The sequence below is a fragment of the Schistocerca serialis genome, chromosome 4, assembly GCF_023864345.2.
Source record: "Schistocerca serialis cubense isolate TAMUIC-IGC-003099 chromosome 4, iqSchSeri2.2, whole genome shotgun sequence".
NCBI lineage: Eukaryota > Metazoa > Arthropoda > Insecta > Orthoptera > Acrididae > Schistocerca > Schistocerca serialis.
Window position 1 is genome coordinate 273,770,281 of NC_064641.1, and position 23,874 is coordinate 273,794,154.

General features: G+C 41.6%; 1 protein-coding gene across 1 annotated transcript in view; it reads right to left on the minus strand.

The window, feature by feature from the left end:
- Nucleotides 1-23,874, minus strand: part of LOC126473833 (ATP-dependent translocase ABCB1-like) — a 213,264-nt gene that overhangs the window by 173,100 nt on the left and 16,290 nt on the right. Inside the window, exons 2-4 of the mRNA XM_050101158.1 lie at nucleotides 15,070-15,158; nucleotides 2,449-2,562; nucleotides 2,249-2,315 (exon numbers count right to left, since the gene is read on the minus strand). Coding sequence (XP_049957115.1) covers nucleotides 2,249-2,315; nucleotides 2,449-2,562; nucleotides 15,070-15,089 — 201 coding nt within the window. The 5' untranslated portion in view covers nucleotides 15,090-15,158. The remainder of the gene's footprint in view (nucleotides 1-2,248; nucleotides 2,316-2,448; nucleotides 2,563-15,069; nucleotides 15,159-23,874) is intronic.

Consider the following 23,874-nt stretch of genomic DNA (forward strand, 5'->3'; position numbering starts at 1 on the left):
AAACATAACCATTTCCAATCAATGATCGGTTCAGTTGTATCAGAAGAGCCTGTTCACCGCATGTAAACACAGCCCACACCATTATGGAGTCACCAACAGCTCTAAGTGTGCCTTGCTGACAACTTGGATCCAAGAGTTCGTCAGATCTGCGCCACACTCGAACCTTATCGTCAGCGCTTGCCAACTGAAGTCGGGGTTTTCCAGTAGTTTGCACGAGCCGAGGACAAGTCTGCAGGCGACATCGTGCTGTTAGAAAAGGCACTCGCTTCGGTCGTCTGCTGCCATAGCCCATTAACGCCAAATTTCGCCGCACTGTCATAACGGATACGTGCGTCGTACATCCCTCATTGATTTCTGCGGTTATTTCAAGCAGTGTTGCATCTCTGTTAGCACTCATAGCTCTACGCAAACGTCGCTGCTCTCGGTCGTTAAGTGAAGGCCATCGACCACTGCGTTGTTCGTGTTGGGAGGTAAAACCTGAAATTTGTTATTCTCAGCACACTCTTGACACTGTGGATCTCGGAATAATGAATTCCCTAACGGTTTCAGCTCCAACTACCGTTCTGTGTCCAGTCTTTTAATTCCGTTCATGAGGACATAATTACGTTGGAAATCTTTTACATGAATCACATTAGTACAAACGGCAGCTCCGCCAATGCACTGCTTTTTACGCCTCGTGTACCCCATACCACCGACATTTTTATACGTGTATATTACTATGTCATGACTTTTGTCACCTGAATGTATAATGACTAGTTTAGATCCATAGCGTTCATTTTCAAACCATTACCCGCATCTCTAATGTTTGACGGTAACACAGTACCAATGGAACATTCGAAATACTTGTTCGTACAACAGGTCAACATAACACATGTGACAGAAGAACATGACAAAGCTGTTTAACACATACACACCAATTAAGAATGCAGGCATTAACGTTGCAGTATGGCATCAAATGGAACGAGCAAGTAAGCCCGGTACTAGGGAAGGCGAATGGTCATCGTCGGTTACTGGGAGAATTATAAGAAAATATTGCTCACCTATGGTTCAAATGGCTATGAGCAGTATGGGACTTAACTTCTGAGGTCATCAGTCCCCTAGAACTTAGAATACTTAAACCTAACTAACCTAAGGACATCACACACATTCATGCCCGAGGCAGGATTCGAACCTTCGACCTTAGCGTTCGCGCAGCTCCAGACTGTAGCGCCTAGAACCGCTCGGCCACCACGGTCAGCTGCTCATCTATAAAGGAAACTGCGCACACAACATTTTTGCGAGACATTCTTGAGTTTTCTGGGTCCATGCCAGGTCGGTTTATCAGAAGACTGAACTAATTCACAGGCGTGTATTACAGGCCTTTATTACAGAAATGCTACGTGAACTCAAACTAGTGTCTCTGTAGGGATGAAGAGGTTATTTTTACGAAACACTGTTGAAAAAATAAACGGACAGTGGAAACAGACGGCAAAGCGATCCTACGCCATAAACACATACTTCGTGTACGAACAGCAACGACATGGTAAATAAGGGCTCTTGCGGAAGCATATAGACTGTCGTTTCGCCGCGCGGAGTGGCGGTGCGGTTTGAGACTCCATGTTACGGATTGCGCGGCCCCTCCCGCCGGAGGTTTGAGTCCTCCCTCGGGCGAGGATGTGTGTTGTGTTGTTTTTAGCATAAGTTGGTTTAAGTAGTGTGTAAGCTTAGGGGCCGATGACCTGAGCGGTTTGGTGCCTTAGGAATTCACACACACACACACACACACACACACACACACACACACAGTCGTTTCTCTCTAGTTCCATTTGCGTTTGGGAAAGGGATGTACAAAGTAGTGCAAACTGCCCTCCGCCATTCACTACATAGTGGCTAGCAGAGTATATATGTAGAAGTAGCTACCAAAATTTTGGTACATGTATGACTAATTGTGAACGTAACGGGTCTTGTGTCTAATAAAGTACTACTCCACAGACCACTTTTAGAGACAGGTGAGCAGTATCATGCCAATGAAGACAATATAATATGAAGAAAAACTAATGGAATTTGCCAGTCTTAGCTGTTTCGTGTTTTTAAGACCACAAATCTTTCCAAAGAATTATTTTCCCTGTTTGTGTTTTGATGTAACGGAGCTTTCTAGAAGGTAAAACAACCAGCTACCGTAAATAACCAACTATCATCAGATTTGTAAATGTAATGTAATATCGTTCAGCAACATGCTGCTAGACGGCTCTCATAAAAATGGACTTACCAGTTTTAGGAAAGGGACGGGTGGCGGAGGTTCTTCAACTTGCTGCTCTTTTGAGTTAGTTGGTTCCCTGAAACAAAGAAATGGCAGTGAGTGAATAAGAAAGGATGTATGTGTAACACTGGTGCCAACAAGTTCAGATATCACGAGACATGTGTTTTTTAAGTTTTTGTTGCCGTAGCATGCATCAGACGACGACTTACGTTTCTGTCGATGAGGGAGTCCCATCTTCCGGTTTGTCACCTGCCGACATTTCTTCCGTTGCTCTGTTTTTATCGTCTTCGGATTTACATAACAGAGGCTTCTGACCTTCCAACCTGGGGAAAAGAGTAACAGTAGAGGTTTCTGCAAAATTTTAAATAAATTTCTGCAGTACAAAGGACTTTTATGGCATGATACCACTGCAGTTTTCAGACAATCAATATTTCAGGACATAGATTAGTATGATTCTCAAAACAAACAGTGTCAGTTCCTTTCCACTGCAAGCATTCTCTAGTATTATTAAACAAATGAGATTTGAAGATACTCCACAAAGTTGTCGGTGTTTAAAGATTTTCTTCCTGCAGCAAGATCGCCAGCAATGACCATTTCGATATTCGGAAGGAAGCTGCTCTTGTCTTATCAGTCATCCAACTTTGTACATGTACCTTTATTTTCTGAAATTCAATGTAATATCCGTGGAAGAGTTTACATTTTTTATTACACCGGTAATTAACGTTTATTTCATGTCTCATTGACAGATCGAGTATGCTTCTTTCTTTCTTTGCTTAAATGCCAGCGGAGCAAACACAGAAGACATAACAAATATGTAAGAGTCGGGATTAAGGCGGTTCTCAGTCCATCCGCTCTAGTGACGCTGTTGACTTTATACGTCTACTCTTGCGAAGTGTTTACGTCGCTAGAATTTTATCCGAGTCGAATAATAGCAGGTATTCATAAACAGAATCGAACGAAACTTCAAGCGTGAAATTTATTCAGTGGTTTGGTTTTTGAAAATGCGTATCATCTTGTAGTGGAGTATACGTTAAGAACAGTGACAGTATACGATAAGAACAGAATCGTTGTAGTAATAGTTAGGAAATAGGAGACACTGTTGCCTCACTAATATGATTGGTAGAGGAAAAGGGATGATACCTTTCCTTAACATATTAGAAGCAGAGGGCCAGAGAAGTTCAACAAAAATGGGAAATCAGTCAAACGTGTTCTTGCTGAGGCAACGATTCCGTTAATCTCAATTAACGATTTACGAAAACCACATCAAATTATAAATAAGAGAAGCTTACTTTACGCCTGAAACCAGTTGTTCTAAATTACGAGTTCATTGCGTTCAACAGGGCGCCGCTTCGTACGGTGTTAATAACACTTGTTACTTTTGTAGAATCTCCTGCTGTGACAACTGACAAATGGGCAGTGCAAGGAATAGAGGACAAGAAAGCTTAGGGTGAAAGACTAAATGAAAATACAAACATTTAAGAGACAATGTCACAATATGTTAAGGAGAATGAAAGCTTTGTACAATACGAACACTACTTGTTGGATACTACAAGTTATTGAGCAGTCGGAAGCAGTTAAATGAATTTGTGAAAGTGTAATGAAAACAGACATGTAGTTAACCCCTTATTTGTCACACAGAAATGATGTGAAGAAAAAATATTAAGTTACCTAAATTGTATGTACACTGACGAAAAAAAGCAACACCAAAAAATAATTAATGTGGAGTAACGAAACGTTCATTCATTGTTCGTACAGGTGCCGGCCGTCAGTTTGTGGGATGGAAATCCATGCCTGTTGCACTTCGTTGGTCAATACAGGGACGGTTAATGTTGGTTGTGGATGACGCTGGAGTTGTCGTTCGATGTTGTGCTCGAATGGAGACAGAGCTGATGATCGAGCAGACCATGGCAACATATCGGCACTTTATAGAACATGTTGGGCTATAGCAGCAGTATGTGCGAGAGCGTTATCCTGCTGGATAACATCCCCTGAAATGTTGTTTATGAATGGCAGCACAACAGGTCGAATCTCCAGAGTGACGTAGAGATTTGCCGTCAGGGAACGTGGAATAAGCACGAGAGTGCTCCTGGTGCCATGCGAAACTGCATCCTAAACCATAACTCCTTTGCAGGTCCAGCGTGTCTAGAACTCAGGCAGGTTGATTGCAGGCCCTGAACTCGGGTCCTTATAACAGACACACGGCCATCACTGACACCGAGACTGAACCAGCTTTTATCAGAAGACACAACAGACGAGCATCCTGCCCTCCAATGAACTCTCGCTTGACATCTTTGAAGTCTGGTTTGAAATCAGTGAAAAGCACAAGGCGTCTGGTACGGAGTTGTCCTTGAAGTAACCGATTTTTAAGAGTTAGTTGTGTCACTGTGGTGCCAACTACTGCTCAGATTGCTGCTGTAGATGCAATACGATCCGCCAGGCCCATAAGTCGAACATCATTTCGATAAAAGAATCGTTCAAATGACATATGGAATTTGTAACTAAGTAACTAACTAATTAACGATGGTCTTCCCTCTTGATAGTATCTAGTAGATGTCAGGAGCCCCGTCTGCCTGCAACTGTACGTTCCCGTGACCATACTGCCAGCAATCAAGTGCAGTACAGTGGCTACATTCCTGCCAAGTCTTTCTGCAAGATCCAGCTTCTCGTAGCCCTATTACACGACCTCATTCAAACCCAATGAGATGTTAATATCGGGGCCTTTGTTAACTTAAAGGCATTCTTCCTTAACATCAGCTCACCGCGTCCCATCTCAAAGGTAACTAACATTTACGGCCTTATTTTGCTTTCTTTTTATCTTCTTTGCTATTGCAGGTCCCGAAAACGGGGCAGGTTGGCAGCGGATTAAAACCGCTCTTCGGTCATAGGTTACATAGACTATATTTGAAGATGGAAAATATATGAAAGGTGAGAATATCAGATGATTTTGTAAAAATACATGGGTAGACGATATTGACGATTTTTATGTAAAAGCAAGTGACAATAGACGAGGATTTTGTAAAAGACATATAGATGGAATATACTGATGGTTTTTAATTTTAATTTGACGATTTTATATTACAGTTAAAATATAGTCACTGATGAATCTGAATGATGCCATGGTGTAATGGTTTGCTCCTTTACAGCGTATATTTAAATTACACCTGACTTGCATCCTCTTATGCGACTGCCGCGAAATTTGAATAGACATTAAACAGCCTATAAACTTCCGTTTATGTCGCACAACTCCATCTTGGTGTTGTGATTTTTTTCCTTCAGTGTATGCGTTCACGTGAACAATTGTACATACATTGTTTTCAAAATGCAGTATGTTGCCTGCAAGTGTCGTTGCTCACAAAAGGCGCGTGGGTGCTACAATATGCCGCGCGGTTTGAGGGTCATGTCACGGCCTGCGTGGCCCCTTCCGCCGTAGGTTCGAGTCTTCCGTCAGACATGGGTGTGTGTGTTGTTCTTAGCACAAGTTAGTTTAAGCAGTGTGTAAGTCTAGGACCGATGACCTAAGCAGTTTGGTCCCTTAGGAATTCACACACATGTGACCTTTTTTTGCTGCAATATAAGTAATGCAATGTTGTTCTGCAGCTGAAAAAAAGTTTGTATTTTACGCAATTTCATGCGAAATGCCTAAAAAAGACTGTCATGTCGTATATCACTCACTGACACAATAGGTGCTGTTTTCTTCTTCTTCTAGACGTGTTCTCCATCCAATAGCCAAAGTCAGCTTTCCTCCTCCCAGAGAAGATAAGTACTGTCCTACGTAAGAACTTGCCAGTATCTATAACAAGATACTTTCAAGACTTATAAGAAATTTTAATGCACAAGGAAAAACAGCACCGCAAAATCGGAAGAAAGTGCTACCCCTGTAACTGATGCTCACATAACTTCCCGCAGTGTCTGCTAAAGATGCACGCTATTTATGTATCACGTGTTGATAGCATCCCATGGACGTCATAGCAACGAAATTGTAAGTTTCCTTCTGATGCCGATAGTGGGCGCCAGGGATCTGGCGGAGGCAGCGGTATGCGCCTGCTGAGCCGCAGCTCTCCACCAGCTCTGTACTTGGAGCGCCTTCTGTCGCCGCAGTGTACGTGGGACGGCCGGCGACAGCTCACGCTCGGAGCCATTGCACTACGCGATGCTACGCAGACGCCCTCTAATCGACACAATAGTTCATGCTGTAGTGCAGGAAGCCATTCCTTGTGGACATTGTGGTAGCTGGACTCTAAATAATGCCGCACTGTTTGTAATGCTTCTTCGTTTGTTTGGAGAAATACAAGTTAAGTAAATCTTCTGTTTGTTGTGTTACCTTGTTCGCTGATCATTTCTGTTCCCGTGCAGCTTCCCTATGACGGCAGTTGCCGCACCACTCCGTAGCCTACATCTTACCGTTGTGTACGAAACTGCATAGAACACCTTTTGCCAGAGACAACAGAACATCGTTATGTATGAGATCTTAAATGTTGCCGTCAAGTTCCGTTACCCTTCCAAGAACGAAACTCGCAATATGTTGCAGAAAACAGTTCGCAGTTTTGATGTTGCTTGCCAAATGCAGAGTTAAATAAACAAAATATAAGCATTTCTGTGTTACGTTACTGGCGCTGAAACGTGATCTGAACCTGCTTTACTTAAAGAAAGAGATTATGTAACATTAGATTAATACGAGAAACGTAGGAACTGTAGATTACGTGCAGCATGCTTCCTTCTAGGATCAAGAATCATTTTCAAAGATGGTGTCACGACGCGAAGCTAAGCAGTATTAGAAGATACGGGCAAAAAAGTGAAAAATAGGGTTTGATTTTCAGAGCTGTAGAATTAATAGCCGTTGTCATGACCCATATGAGAGACTTAGTCAAGCGAAGAACACATTTTACGTCATTGCGACAAAGTGATAAATGTAATTGTGTAGCAGACTCGGAAGAAATCGTCGCAGTAGCAGAAAACACTGCAGTATGATGTTTTATCTACTGGTTGGATTCTCTCCTACATCCATCCGTATCTGGTGCTAATGTTTTCATCTTTACGTTTCTATTACACTAAAAATCTTGTATTATGTTTATTGCATATTCTAGTCTTTCTCTGTTACTAGTGCTATTATCCTCTACTAGTACATGCAGGACCAGGTTTACTATGCCTGGATGCAGTAACAGATACCCCACTAAACTGTGCCTTCTTCAGGTAAGAGTTTTTCAAAGAATTCTATCCCCTTCAATATTTATTGTTACTTCTTTATTTCTTCCCCCACCAGTCCATTTAATTTTCAGCGTTCTTTGATAGCACTACAAATAAAATGCTTCCAGCTTCTCTATCATTTGATTTCCTGTAATTCACGCTTCACTGCAAACAGGATTGTACTGTTGTTCACTATCAGTAATTACTTCCTCAGTTCGTTCAATCCCGCGTCCGGCCATCCTGATTTAGGCGCTCCGTGATTTCCCTAAATCGCTCCAGGCAAATGCCGGGATGGCTCCTTTGAAAGGGCACGGCCGACTTCCTTTCCCGTCCTTACCTAAACCGATGAGACCGATGACCTCGCAGTTTGGTCTCTTCCTCCAAAACAACCCCAACTTTCTCAGCTCCAGGGTAATATCTAATATCAGTGACTTTTACTAAAGAAAGATCTCTTCACCTGTGCCAAGCTATTCCTGGTAGATACTCAGTGGTACTATATATATATATATATATATATAGTACCACTGAGTATCTACCAGGTATATATATATATATATATATATATATATATATATATATATATATATATATATATATATATATATATGCTTGAGCATGTCTGTAAAAATCTTACTTCCTAGGTAGCGTAACGGAGTAAGCAGTAAGAATAGTAAACATACACTGAAGAACAAAATCATCATTTTAGAAACGTTCGAGGATAAGAGAACCTACCTTCTCACTAAGCTGACGCATGGAAAGAAAAGGATATCATTCCCTGAACACCAGTAACTTTAGGGACGCTGCATCATGTTAGAATCTTCCACTACACTGTTTTTCCCAATTCTGAGATTAAGCAAGTTGTTATTTATATTTCTTATGCTATTCACGGCTATGTTCTTTGGCCCGTTTATATTTTTAGTCCTATTCAGTGTTAAACATCTTGCCCAATATTTTCAGTAAGTTATATAGACCTTCCTTAAATCAGACCTCAGAGGCTACATCAACTACAAACATTAACAATACATTTCTAGAATTTTTGTTCCTTCAGTATCCATACTGCTTCTCTGACTACAAGTCACAACAGTAATGATAAATTGCCACCTTACTTTGCACCCTTCTAAATGCAAATGTTTGCGCTAAGAGAAACCAACATTCCACAGAAATTACCAATGGATTTTTGTCCATGTTTTCATAGCCAAAAGAAGAATTGGATATCGACAATAGGTATCACGTGCTAGAAGTTGTCGATGAGTATGCACGTCTAAGAGGCCTTCCATGAAAAGCAACACTTTAGAACGGAAGAACGTCTTGCAACTCTCATCTAAATGCTCTCTGAGGATGATAATAGTGAACAGCAGGGCCGACAACTCACGAGTTGAACAAGGAACTAAAATTCCACTTATCACAGGAGAAACTGTGGAATTCGTCTTCCACGTTGAGAAAAAAGAGAGAGAATACATATGCAATCACAAGATAAGTTGAAACTTATCTGCTTTCTCTTGAGCCACAAACTTAATAATAATAGAATACCGACCGATAATGAAAAATATAATAATGTAATAATAATATAATAATGCATTATTGAAAACTTAAAAAAAAATTAATAACTGAAAAAATATCTGGTCAAATGTTTTGTGAAATGATGTTTCTAAACGTAAGAAGTAAAGTAGATTAGAAAAACGTATGACATGCCTTTAAATGATGCTCGAAACCATATATAGCAAATGTATAGCCTACTGAAAATTTAAAGTTCAATATTTGACTTAGAATCTTAGTATTTCAAAGATTACTGGAGGATATTTGCCTCGTTTATTACGTTGACCCTACGCTTATGTGGCCTTGGCATACTTTATCATCTGGTTCGTTTTAAAGGTCAGGTTTCAACAATGAACTTAAGATTCTCAGTAGGCTCCTTGTTTGCTGTACATGCTTTTGAGGATATTCGAAAGCGCCTCGAATGTTTCTCTAAACTACTTTTTTTTTTACTTCTAAAAGAATCATTTCATAAAACGTTTAAACCTTTTCCAAAATTTATTATTCTCAGTTGGGGTTTGTAGATGCTACACAATATTCGTCTGTTTCTGTACGTTTATCTAAATACTGTATACTGCTCATTACATCTTATATTTTAGAAAGCTTTCTCTGTCTGCACAAATGCTAGGAACGCATTCCGCTCTTAATATACACTGCCTTCCACCACCAAACACAATGGAAGAATTGCTGATATGGTACGTTTATTTTTTTATGAAATCGTGTTAATGATTCTCGAAGACTTCAATATAATTTTTCTTTCCTTTGTTATATTATTTTGGAACCAGTTTACAGGCATGACTTGTCAGAGTAATCGTCCGATGGCGTGGATGGCAGCGAAAACAGAAAAGATAAAATTTGACAGAGTGCAATTTAATTTCGTAACAGTTTGGGAGTTTTGTGAATCCGTATTTCAATTAAAGCTTCGTTTTATCACCTAATCCAATGAAATTACGTATCAAGTCACCTGAGTGTTAACTCCCGAAATGACATTTCGAGTGTCAAAAATTCATGTGCAGTTTGTAGGTTGATCAGCATTTCGACAACCACATGTGACACATAGATTTTAGATGATGTTGTCAGACTGAGTCGGTATCACTTTTCGGGAGTAATCACTGACTAGTATCTTTCATTTCAGCGAAGAATGTGGATAGAAGACTGAGGCCACAAACAACGCCACATCTCCAGTTCGTCGAACACATCCTTCAGTATGCATGACACGGCGAGGATTTACAAAATCTTGTTAATTCTTTTCGCGATCTTCATTTTATTGCAGGAGAAAAGACGACTTGTGTCAAGATACGTCCCAACAATAGGAATACCTAAAGGAATAATGCTTATAGGAGGTTGATTGTTGGTCACATTTTTAAATAATTTGTTTATTACACACCGTACCATCTCTTTAACTGCTATTTCTTCCCAAAAATGCGCTATGGTCTTGAAGAGATATCTTGCGATATTTCCCAACACACCGGAGAAATTATTTAACTCGGTAACTGCTTATGACAAATAAGCAAAATTTCCGGGTACAGGATGTTGTCAGCAGCATCCCACGCAGTTTATGGCCTTTACTGATCATGCGTACATCGGACACTCGTCATAGAAGGAGGCAGGATGTTTTTCACAATGGAATGTTTGAAACTCTGGCAGAGGCAGTATACCTCGAGATAGCTTATATTGTGCTACGTACGACATAAATTATCGCTGTCATTAATACTAATCTTATTCAGAATATTGTCGTACTTCGGGATTCCCTGTAATTCATATTAATCTTTAGCAAACTGAAATTCTATGTAGTAGGGGACCAGTTCGTACTTCCAGTAAATACTTTTAAGTGCGTAACTGTATGTTATATGGAAATAATGGTATAAGTAGGCTGTTTAGGTTTTTATGTTGGTAATGCCAAGTAGCGCTCTGTATGAAAATCACTGACTGGGCTGTGTGCAATCTGTGGCTGGTTGACATTGTTAGAATATTTGCTATTTTAGTGTTGGGCAGTTGGATGTGAACAGCGCGTAGCGTTGGGCAGTTGAAGGTAAGCCGCCAGCAGTGGTGGATGTGGGAAGAGAGATGGCAGTGTTTTGAGAGCGGACGATCTGGACGTGTGTCCATAAGAAAAACGAAATTTGTAAGACTGGATGTCATGAAATGATATATATATATATATATATATATATATATATATATATATATATATATAATGACTTTTGAACACAATTAAGGTAAAGGAGGCAAAAAATCAAAACGAGAATTGGTACCTGGAATGTCAGAACTCTGCTACAAGCAGGAAAACTAGAAAACCTTAAAAGAGAGATGGAAAAGAATCATATGGACCTCGTAGGAGTTGCTGAAGTAAGATGGAATGGACATGGAGAGTTGCAGTCAGATGAATATGTATTCTACTACTCAGGAGGAGAAGTAAAAGGAATTAATGGAGTAGGAATGATTATGACAAAGGAATTGGCTAAATGTGTGGAATATGTAGACTATGCAAATGACCGGGTTATTGGTGTAAGGCTGAAAGGAGCACAAAAAGATTTACTGATTGTCCAGGTGTATATGCCAACTTCAGAACATGATGACCAAATTGTAGAGGAAACGTACAATGTAATAGAGAGAATAATGGACGAAAATAAAAAATGCTGCAAAATAGTAATGGGAGACTGGAACGCCATTGTGGGAGAAGGGAAAGAGGGAAACATAGTAGGCAGTCATGGTCTTGGAAAGAGAAATGACAGAGGTGAATGGTTAATTGACTTCTGCAGGGAAAGGCAGCTGATAGTGGCAAACACATGGTTCAAGAACCATAAGAGGAGGCTCTACACTTGGAAATCACCAGGGGATAAATATAGAAACCAAATCGATTTTATACTGGTAGAAGAAAGATACAGGAATGGAATCAAGAAGGTGCACACATTACCAGGTGCAGATATTAATAGTGACCACAACTTACTTATGGCAGAAATAGAAATAAGAATGAAAAAACTGAAAAAGGCGACAATGGTGAAGAAATGGGATCTAGAGAAGATAAGGTCCAACAAAGAACAAATTACAGAAATGCTGTCTCGGGACTTTCTAAACACATTACGAGACAAAGAAGCACCTGATAATGCCAACGAGTACAGGAATATGCTGAAAGAAGGAATCATTAAAGCAGGACAACAAAATATAGGATCTGTAAAAGGGAAAAGGTCAAAAAAACCATGGGTCACACAAGAAATGATTTCCAAGATGGAGGAGAGAAGAAAATTGAAAAACAAGAACACTGAAGATGCAAGAAAGATATACCGAAGGTTAAATAACGAACTGCGAAGAGAAACAGAGCAGGCTAGGAAAAAATGGCTAAAAGAGGAATGTGATGAAATTGAAGAACTGGACAGGAAAGGAAGATACGACTTACTATACAACAGAGTAAAGACTATGACATGGGAACAAAACAGAGCAGGAAGTGCTACTATGGAAATTTTGAGTAAAGACGAAGAGGTAGTGTATAAAGATCGTGACGATGTCCTCCAGAGATGGGAAGAATATATAAAAGAGCTATATGACACAAATAGCAAACCAGAAACTCTGGAACTTGAATCACACAACAGTGTAAGTGATGAAGAGAAAGGACCGACCATCATAATGGAAGAAGTAAAGTCTGCCATTGCTGCAATGAAAAATGGCAAAGCAGTAGGTACAGATACAATACCGGGAGAAATACTAAAATGCTTGAACCACAATGGAATAACAGAAATATTGAGGTTATGCAATAAAATATATGACAGTGGTGAATGGCCTGAAGACTTTTTGACAACAGTAATGATTCCATTGCCGATAAAACAAGGAACCAAGAAATGCAGCGAGCACAGGACAATCAGCCTCATTTCACATGCAGCCAAAGTGATGATAAGAATAATTAATAAAAGACTTGAAAAAGTAATAGAGGAGAATCTCGGCGAGGAGCAGTTTGGCTTTAGACGGAATACGGGCACCAGAGATGCAATAGGGCTCCTACGAATCTTGGGAGAAAGGTTTATTGAAAAAGGAAGAGACCTATATATGTGCTTCATCGATTTAGAAAAGGCATTTGACAATGTGGTTTGGGACAAGCTGGCGACTATTATGAGGGAAAAGAGAGTGGACTGGAAAACCAGAAGACTTATAAACTCATTGTATCTTAATCAAAAAGTTTCAGTTAAAGTGAGAGGAGAAAGTACAAACTGGATCAGACTAGGGAAAGGAGTAAGACAAGGATGCTGTTTATCACCTACTCTTTTCAACCTGTACTTGGAAAATATGATTGACCAATGCTCATTAGATGACAAAGGAGTAGAAATTGGAGGAAGAAGAGTAGGGTGCTTGAGATTTGCTGATGACATGGTCCTTCTAGCCACAGGGGAAAAAGAATTACAGGATTTGGTGGACACCATTGCAACTAACGGAAAAAAATATGGAATGAAAATTAACACAAATAAAACAAAAGTATTGGCAATAGGAGGAAATAAGGAAATAAAAATTGTGCTGAATGGAGAAACACTGGAACAGGTGCAAAATTTTAAGCATCTTGGAAGCAGGATAGACACCGACTGGAAGTGCACCACAGAAATTAAAACAAGGATAGCAATGGCTAAAGATGCGTTTTATAAGAAAAGGAGAATCTTCTGCAGCGGTATGGACAGGGAACTCAGAAAGGGACTCATAAAATGTCTTGTATGGAGTGTTCTTCTATATGGCGCTGAAACATGGACTATGAGGAAAAAAGACAGAGAAAGGCTGGAGGCTTTTGAGATCTGTACATGGCGGAAGATGGAAGGAATAAGTTGGATGGACAGAGTAAAAAATGAAGAGGTACTGAGAAGAGTGGGAGAGAAAAGGCAGTTATTAGATGTAATAAAGAGAAGAAAAAGAAATTGGATTGGGCATATATTAAGAAAGAATGACGGACTGATAAAAACAGTTTTAGAAGGTTATGTAGAAGGGAAAAGGAAGCGAGGAAGGAAGAGATTCCAGATACTGGATGACATGATGGACGGTACAACATACAGCAGCCTTAAGAAGGAAGCAATGGATCGCAGGAAATGGAGAGGCAAAGGACCTGCTAATATAGCAGATAACTGATGATAATGAAGGTAAACGCATTGTTTGTTCTCTATCAAAATCTTTTATTTGCTAACTATTCCTATCAGTAGTTAGTGCCTTCAGTTGTTAGAATCTTCTATTTAGATGACTGTATTGGCGCTCGCTGTATTGCAGTAGTTCGAGTAACGAAGATTTTTGTGAGGTAAGTGATTCATGAAAGGTATAGGTTATTGTTAGTCACGGCCATTCTTTTGTAGGGATTATTGAAAGTCAGATTGCGTTGCGCTAAAAATATTGTGTGTCAGTTTAGTGATGATCAGAAGAAGAGAAATGTCTGAGTACGTTCAGTTTTGCTCAGCTGTTTGAAAATCAAATAGCGTAAGCGGTTTACCAACACTGTAATTCATAAATTTTTCTAAGGGGATGTTTCAATGGTTTGATATACTAAATTCGGAGACACTCGAATGCCTCGTTATTTCTCCACATACGATTTTAGGATTCCACATTCTTAAAACGTTTATCGTATGTGACGCAGCTCTTCACACACCTGAATGTATAGGTATTGGTAGCATGAAAGAAAGAGAATGGGGAGTACGTTAGAAGTTGAAAGTGCTCACAATTTCTTCTACATTCGAAAAATTCAGGTAATATTAACCAGCATGTTAAGCCTTTCCTGAACATAGGCTCATAAGTAAGGCACGTCTGATCTTTTGAAAATTGTCATCCACTAACTCTTATCACCTAAAAGGTTACTGATCACTGTGTCAACTGCTTATGTTTTTGAATGCGCTACTACTAGTAAAGATAGGAGAAGTAAAGAGTTTCAGATTTATTTATTATTTCAATGTGATGTCATTTAGAATTAAGACTGATCTGACAATGTCATGAAATACAGATGTTAGAAATGTGTTAGACAACGATGCGTTGTTGAAATTAGCTAATCACACGATTAAATAAGCATTACATTACAGCCTACTATGGACTATGTTTAAGTTTATTAAACATCTGGAAGCTGTAGATCCCCAAAAATACAAAGTCATTTAGAAACTCACACTTCCGCTTCTGAAGCCATTTTCGACGATGTTTCTTTTCCTTCAGCCTGTTCGGATGTTCATCGAGGATCAGTCCCGGGCAACCCGAACTGCAACAATTAAAGCAAAAATTCCTATAGATAAGTTTTAAATTTCTTCTACCAGAAACAATACTCATATGGAAGCCTGTGGATAGCTTGTGCCCATCGCTAAAATAATAATTAGCTGTTTGGAGGTATTTTCGTAGGAATTGAGCAACAGACAACAAAAAAGGAAGAGTTACAGCTCTTTGTAGTATTTTCTTTCATTATCAAGTGATAAAGTTTACATTGGTGTCATTCTGTATTATCTGTTTGTTCAACATGACATTACTCTGTTTTGTGGCCTCAATGGTCGTGTGTGGGCTATTGATCCATTCATTAGCAATATTGGCCCTATAATAAGAACAAGGATATCGAAAAAGACAGATTGCTATTTACCGTAAAGCAGACACGTTAAGTTGCAGACAGGCACAATTAAAAGACACTCACTTAAAGCTGTCTGCCACAGCCTTCATCAGCAAAAGAGAAACGCACACAGTTCATACGCACAAGCAAGCACACATCATGCGCACATGAGCACCAACTCCAGCATCTCGGGCTCTTCAGAACTGTGTGGATCATAAGACACATCAGATTTTAGAAAATTTAATGGAATGTTATCTACCTCTAGTGCCTTAATGATCTTAAGTCTTCCAAAGCTCTTTTAAACTCTTTGTAATACTGAATCACCTTTCTCTTCTGTGTCGACTCCTATTCCTTTTATCATGTCGTCAGATAAGCCTTACCCCCCAAAGAGGAGTTCGATGTACTGTTTCCATCCATTCACTCTCCCTCCTCTGCATTTAACAGTGGAGTTCCTATGGCCGTCTTAATATCACCACCCTTGCAAAAGGTTGTTTTGACTTTTCGATTTGCTGAACCTGTTTCTCTTTCGATTTCTTCACACTTTTGATGCAGCCATTCAGCCTTAGCTTCCTGGACCTTCTGTTTATTTAATTCCTAAGAGACTTGTATTTCTGTGTTCCTAATTTTAGATAAACAGCTTACTTGCTTCATCAATAAACTGTGGTATTTCTTGTGCTATCCGTGGTTTCCTCTCAGTTACTTTCTATGTACATATGCTTTTTACTCCAGCTACTGTGATTGCTCTTTTTTTAGAAGTCCATTCGTCTTCACCTGAACTACCTAATAAGCTACTCGTTATAGCAATATCTATAGCCTCAGAAAACTTCAAGCGTATGTCTTCATTCCTTAGTACTTTATCCCTCTTCATCTTGCATTGACTCTTCCTGACTCGTCTCTTAAACTTCAGCCTACTCTTCGTCACTACTAAATTGTGATCTGAATCTGTAATCGCTCCTGGGTACGCCTTACATTCCAGTATCTGATTTAGGAATCTCTGCCTGATCATTATGTAATCTAACTGAAATCGTCCCGTATCTCGCGACCTTTTTCGAGTATACCTGCATCTCTTGTGATTCTTGAACAGAGTACTCTCTATTACTGACTGAAATTTATTCCACCTCCACTCTCATTTCCGCTACGATGTCGTTATTCTCCCGTGCCCCGTAAACCTTTCTTCAGTTCCTTTCCGTACAACTGCATTTCAGTCCCCCATGACTATCAGATTTTCATCGCTCTTTACGTTAAATATCCTCATATACTCTCTCTATCTCTTCATCCTGTGGCGTCGGCATGTATACCTGAACTTTCGCTGTCGGTGTTGGTTTACTGTCGATTCTGATTAGAGCAACCCTATCACTGAACTGTTTACAGTAACACACTCTCTCTGCCCTACCTACCCATTCATAATGAATTCTACTCCTGTTATACTATTTTCTGCTGCTATTGATGTCAACTTGCAGTCATCTGACCAGAAATCCTTTTCTTCTTTCCCTTTCACCCTGCTGATCCCAAAAACACTTCGATTGTGTCTTAGCATTTCCCTTTTCAGATTTTCTAGCTTCCCTATTATGTCTAAACTTCTGACATTCCACCCCCTGACTCATAGAACGTTATTCTTTCGTTTTTTATTGTTCCTTTTCTCATGTTCACCAACTCCTTAGCCCTCCCAGAGATCCGAATTGTGGACTATTCCGGAATCTTATGCCAATGGAAAGCTCGTCGTGACACGTTTTCAGTTGTAGGCCGTCCTGTTGATACACATTATGTATGTGTTTCCATCGCCTTCTGTATCCTCATGCCATGGATCATTACTGATTCTTCCGCCTTTAGGGGCAGCTTCCCAACCTAAAGGCAAGTTAGTGTCCTGAACCCTGTCAGTTCCTCTGCCCTCTTTGACAAGGTCATTGGCAGAGTGAAGGTGACTTCTTATGCTGGAAGTCTTCGTTTGTCACATTTGATTAATTTATTCAAAATTTAACCTGTGTCAGGGTTCGAACCCGGGACCGAGGACGTTTTGATTACTGACCAAAGACGCTGCACGTTTTTCTCGTTCATCTGCCTCCTTTTTTCTTGTTATCTTTTTCTTTCATATTAATTTTTTCCTTTTTCTTACGGTCGATGTGGGTTTGGGGAGCAGAGTGGCCAGGGGTCAGATCTCGAGACCTGCTTGCGGCTTCCCCGCACCCTCAACTACCGCGACTGACTTTGGCAACGATGTAAAGTTAAATACAGAGAAAGGAAATTTTTACTTTGATTTTTAACGCATTTATTTATTCATTCATTATTTTATTTTATTTAGTTTTACGGGGAAAAGCTAAGTAAGCAGACTAAGGAAAGGAAAGTGCATGAAATAAACAAAGAAAGCCTCTCCCGAGGTGAGAAAGACGGCGGCGCTTAGCGATTCCTGCCGCGTCGCGCATCCCGGGCTGGACCGATCGGGAACGTCTTCATGGAAAGATTTACTAGTTCCCCATAGTATGGTTCTGCATGTTTTAGTCTTCAGTTCATAGACGGGTGTCGTCTCATACCCGGAAGGTACCAGCCGCACGAATGGTCGCGTAAAGCATTGCCTACGTAATTTGAAGAGAACTGTTGATACGTCACATTGCGAACAGTACTGGTACGCGTTTTTTGCAAGTAATTCCAGAAATCCGAGATTCTTTGATATCATTCCGAAACAGGTAATGAACTGCATGTCCTTCGATCCACACGACTGGCTTTCGTACGAGAGTAGTAGATATCGTCCGGGAAGGGGAGGGTCTGTGGAGCAAGGCAATAGGCCAGGATTTGTCGAAGTAGGTGACAGATGTGATCCGCTTCTTCACAGCAAAGACAAAGTGCATCTGTGTCTGGCGTTCCGCAGGGTAGTGTAAGTGGGTGAGTCTGCCATGTTGATCTAGTGAAGTCTTGATTGTATTACCTGTTTGCAATTGACTGTTGCACACCACGTGGACTGAACATCAGCGACCACCAGGCCCATCCTTATCATTTTTCACACGATTTTCCATCGAACGTTCACGTCTTTCGACTATGTGACGTTGGGGAGTCAACTCCTTTGGAGGACGTGACAAACGTCCCACATCGTCATATGATGCCTGGTCGGTACGGCGAGGCGAACATAGCTAAATTGCACGTAAAAATGGCTTAAATGGTGTAAAGAGGGGGATTGTTTCGTGACGTCACCAGGGGTGCGACGGAAGGTGGCTCAAACGATTCCAGGAGGAGCTTGTCAGACTTTGTGGACAAGTCTCCACAGCTTGAGTTGGGGGCTGCCACCCCTCTTTCTAAACACACAACACAGAAGAGGATTACCACCCTGTCATGCACACGAACGAGTCACCCTCGATTAGGGGGGAAGGTCAGTAATTCATAACTGACCTGGAATAGCATACCAGTGAAGATGAAATTTCCAAAGAATGCTAACAAACGTCACGCAGTTGTGGCTGGCAATGGTAAGATCTGGATCAGGTCATGGAGACGAGAAGCCAGGTATGTGTTGACAAAGTGTATTCGTTGAATGATGTCCATGGCTTGCAATCGTCGGTCGACGATGAGAGCCCTGACGTGTTGCAGAAGGCGCCAATAGTTACGGACCGCTGCATGGCGTATGTCTCTACTGAATTCGATACCTAGACACTTCTTTGTGCCACAGAGTCGGAGGGGAGAGAAACACGCACGCTGGAGTCCTGCCTCTACATTCATATCAACCGATGTTTCGATAGTGAGGACGCAGTCAGCAGGACCACCAAATCGTCGGCGTAGGCTATACATCGAAACTTATCTCCATGTACCATAACGCCTGTAATCTCCTGACGAAGAAGGCCGCATAACAGAGGTTCAAGCGCCATTGTTTGCAGGATTGTCAATAGTGGGCATCTCTGCCGCACCGAACGTGCAATAGGAATATGGCTCCTGAGGCGGCCATTGATCAGGTCTCTGGAGGTCGCCCTTCAAAAGAGGCGTATGACCATGGTAATGAAGGGCTGCCGATATTCCACGTTCAGAAGAGTGTACGTCAAGTAAGTGTGGTCGACTAGGTCGAAGGCCTCGCTAAAGTCCAGAGATGCCAGAGCACCTGGTAATTTGTCTGTATTCGCCAAGGATATCATATCACGATATCTGCACAGCAGGTTGGATATTATTTGGTCCTCCTAACGACGCTTAGACGTCTAACATGGGGCTACACAGCGTCGACCGGATTCGTGCCGCCAAGTGGTGAGTGAATATTTTCATGTAATAATGAAGCAGTGTTAAGGGTAGATCGTGAATTTGTGCTCCGTCTTTTGGTTTTGTGTTGGGGATGATCATACCTTCAATGTTTGTAGCGGGAATTGACGTCTCTGGTGACAGCAGGTCTTGACAAATGGATAGCCAATGCGGTGCAAGAAAACACTGTAACATGCGATAGAACTCCAAAGGGAATCCGTCCAAGCCCGGTTATGTATGGGTCTCGCCTTTACTGATGTCATCAAGCACTTCTTTCACAGTAACGTCTGTCATCAAGGCGTCAGCCATGCCAGGGGTTAACATACCATAGATCTGCTGTGTGACTTTCATCACTGTCAGCTGGTTGTAGTCTTGAGCCAAGCAGAGAGCGGTGTAGTGATTGCAGAAGGCTGTACTGATGTCACGCTGTGTAGAAAAGTGCTGCTCATCATCCACATCAGTTACACGAATCAGCGTTCGTTGCCATTGTGAGCGTTCTCTGCTAATATGATACATGGGCGACTGGTCCACCGTAAGCTTATTAGGCATCAGTGTGTGAAGGATCGGACTCTCTACCTGTCGGCACACCTATGCCACTATCTATCGTTATGCCCTGTTTACCACTTCTTCTCTCTGGTGAGGGCAGCATAGAAGTGTAGTCACGCGAGACGGTGTAGTAGAAGCCGAGTGACTGCCGGTCCCATGAGGCAGTATGCAGTCAGTGCCGGATGATCGGTTTGGCATAAGCAAACCACCACTCTAGTGTTGTGTTATATGCTCCTATTCGGCGAATGAGTGACTGCCAGGCAACCACGATGGCGAGTTTAGAACCGGGGAAAGTGAGCTGAGCAGAGTAAGCATCCAGGGGCTTTGGCTTCACCACACCTGCTGGAGGTGGAGAGCGACAGCGCTTATGTCGGCGATATGGTCTGTAAATGCAGCTAGCCACAGCTCTGCAACGGGGTGTAAGGAGACGAGAGACATATATCATGTCAATGCAGCTGGATGAATGGCTTTTGCAGTGGGTGAACCCAGGACGATCTCCTCTTAGATGGTCTCAAGCATCCACCATCTAAGAAGTTCCCCTTGTTCTCCAGTCGCGCGAACTGGTCCTTTGGCGCTAGCACACTGTTAAAGTCGCCGCCAAGGACGATCTCATCCATTGTGCACTGAAAAAGAGGAACAACTTCTTTTGTAAAAAGTAACGCACTCCGAAGTGTCTATCGGCGTGTTTGAACTTGAGGCCGCTGGCATATCTGGACACTGCGTCATGTCAGACGGCGTCGCTTATCATTTTGACATGTGCGACGCTAGTGGTGACAGAAATGTCTACTATGTCCTTGCGGTCAAGGTGAACTTCATCGTGAAGGAGGCATTCGATTTCAAATGCTGTGGGTCGTGCATAGTCCGATTGAAAACTAAACTTGATCTCAGATGTTCAATACACTTGAACCATGGCACGTCTGTCAACAGTTGTACCACTAAGCGGCGGTGAAGATGTAAACAGACTGTACACATTGGTCTAGACCGCGGACGGGGCGCAAACAAAACGTTCTAGCCGTTGCCCTGCCGAAGGAATACTGCCACGAAGACCACAGGTGCCATCATACAACTACATGGTCACAGACAAGTTGAGACGATGAAAGATTTTTAATGATTGTAGCTATTAGGAGTAGTACGTTTTCAGTTTGGTTAGTGCCTTCAGCTATTTGTGGTATGGGCAAGCTATTAATGCTAATGTTCCCCTGGGCAGCAGGTGATGTGCTGAGGTATTAATGTGTGGACACAAAGAGGTTAGTCTATGCTGCCAGGCATAGTCTACTTAATGGTCCAGTTATGACCATTCAGAAATCACCAGGTAGTAAGTTATGTGACGTGTCTGCGATGGTGGCAGTGAGGATGGTTGTTACTTGAGGGGACCATGGACCATGGAGCGACAACAAGCAAGTGCGGCCAGTATATGGGGCTGTACGTAGGCGAATGTGTGTGTGGTGCTAAGGCAGTCAGTGCTCCGTGATTTATGTTGAAACATGCAGTGACTACTGTAGTTAAGTCTATGGAGATTTTGAGTCACTGCGTTCAGAGAGGAACGAGGCTAAGTAGCATGGAAATGATGGTATGGTTCTTCTCATGGAATGTGGTATATGGGTGTAGCTTTCTGTTCTGTGGTACAGATGGGCCGTGTCAATGGACTGTTATGTGGTAGGCCTTCTGAGTAATTCCGTGCGGAAGGAAATTTGCTACTCTGAACTGACGTCATTCGGTGCTTGTTATCACTGCTTTGCCGCAAACTCATGGGTGGTATATATGCTTTTTGCCTTGTGGTCCTCTAAGCATTTTAGAACACACATAACGGAACAGACATTGTTGGTTGTTGCTTGCCTATCATGTTAGTGCATATGCTGTGGTGCGCGCATACAGTAATAGTACGGTAATACGAGGACTAGGTTATAGTACATTTTGGATATCAAATCATTTTCACCTAACTGTGGAATGATAGTTGCGTCATCGCACCTCACGGGTTATTTTTACGTATCTTACTGTGCACCAGAAGGTTTATCATATAGTATCTTCTTTTCAGATGAATCCTGGGTACGGTAACTACTTGTTATCTGTGAGGATAGTAAATAGAAAAGCTCGAACAAGTAACAACAGTTAGATGAGAGCAAATGTATCACGCCGTTGACAGAAGAGGCAGCAGCAAGATCCATTTCGCCGATTTTTGCAAGTTACGTTCATGTTTGTTTGGTATCTTCATGATCCTTTTGTCCAATATTAATGTCCTTTTAAATTTGTGAATGAGTGAAACTGTGGCTTAGGATTTTAGTAATGCTGTTGTTGGTTTCAGGTTTTAGTAATGCTATTACTGGTGTTAAGCGAAAATTTTGAAATTAGAGTGCAGGGGGTCCTGTGCATGTCATGTACTAAAAATGCACTATTTATGCAAATTTTAATCTCAGTTATGAGACCTTTGTGGACGCACATTTTAATGTATGTATAAAGCTTTTTTTAAGAATTTTTGTTTGTTCTGTCTATCTTTGAGAAGATGAACCATAGGAATACGTATTACTATTTTTTTTTTGTAATTTTGCACATGCCCCTGAAGATGGAACATGAATCCTGAAACTGGCTAATGCATCCCTTTTTAGAAATAAATAATTTTTACAACTCTGGTGGATTTACCATTGACAGTGAACAAAAGGTGTGGATGTCCAGTGAAGAGAAACGCGCTCCTCTGGAGAAAAACACACTAACATCTGTGAATAATTCTGAGCTGCGCTTGGTTTGGAGCCATATACGGCCTGTTAGTATTACGGGGTTGTGGGATAACTTACAAGCGGGATACTTATATGTCTGGAAAGAAGTGTTAGGGAACCCGTGTGGTTACTTTCGAATTTAGGTGGGGATGAAGCATTATGGACTTTGTCTTCGTGTGACGTCTTATTGCTCATAAACTTTTCCTGCTCCGGAGGTAGGAGACGAGATAGTGGCAGAAAAAAAGCTGTGAGTACGAGGCGTGAGTCGTGCTTCGGTTGCTCAGATGGTAGAGCACTTGCCCGCGAAAGGCAAAGGTCCCGAGTTCGAGTTTCGGTCGGGCACACAGTTTTAATCTGCCAGGAAGTTTCCTATAAGCGCACACTCCGCTGCAGAGTGGAAATCTCATTCTGGAAACATCCCCCAGGCTGCGGCTAAGCCATGTCTCCACAGTATCCTTTCTTTCAGGAGTGCTAGTTCTGCAAGGTTCACAGGAGACGAGCTACTGGCAGAAGTAAAGCTGCGAGTACCGGGCGTGTGTCGTGCTTCGGTCGCTCAGATGGTAGAGCACTTGCCCGCGAAAGGCAAAGATCCCGAGTTCGAGTCTCGGTCGGGCACACAGTTTTAATCTGCCAGGAAGTTTCATATCAGCGCACACTCCGCTGCAGATTGAAAATCTCATTCTGGAAACATCCCCCTGGCTGTGGCTAAGCCATGTCTCCACAGTATCCTTTCTTTCAGGAGTGATAGTTCTGCAAGGTTCGCAGGAGAGCTTCTGTAAAGTTTGGAAGGTAGGAGACGAGATACTGGCAGAAGTAAAGCTGTGAGTACCAAGCGTGAGACGTCCTTCGGTTGCTCAGATGGTAGAGCACTTGCCCGCGAATGGCAAAGATCCCGAGTTCGTGTCTCGGTCGGGCAC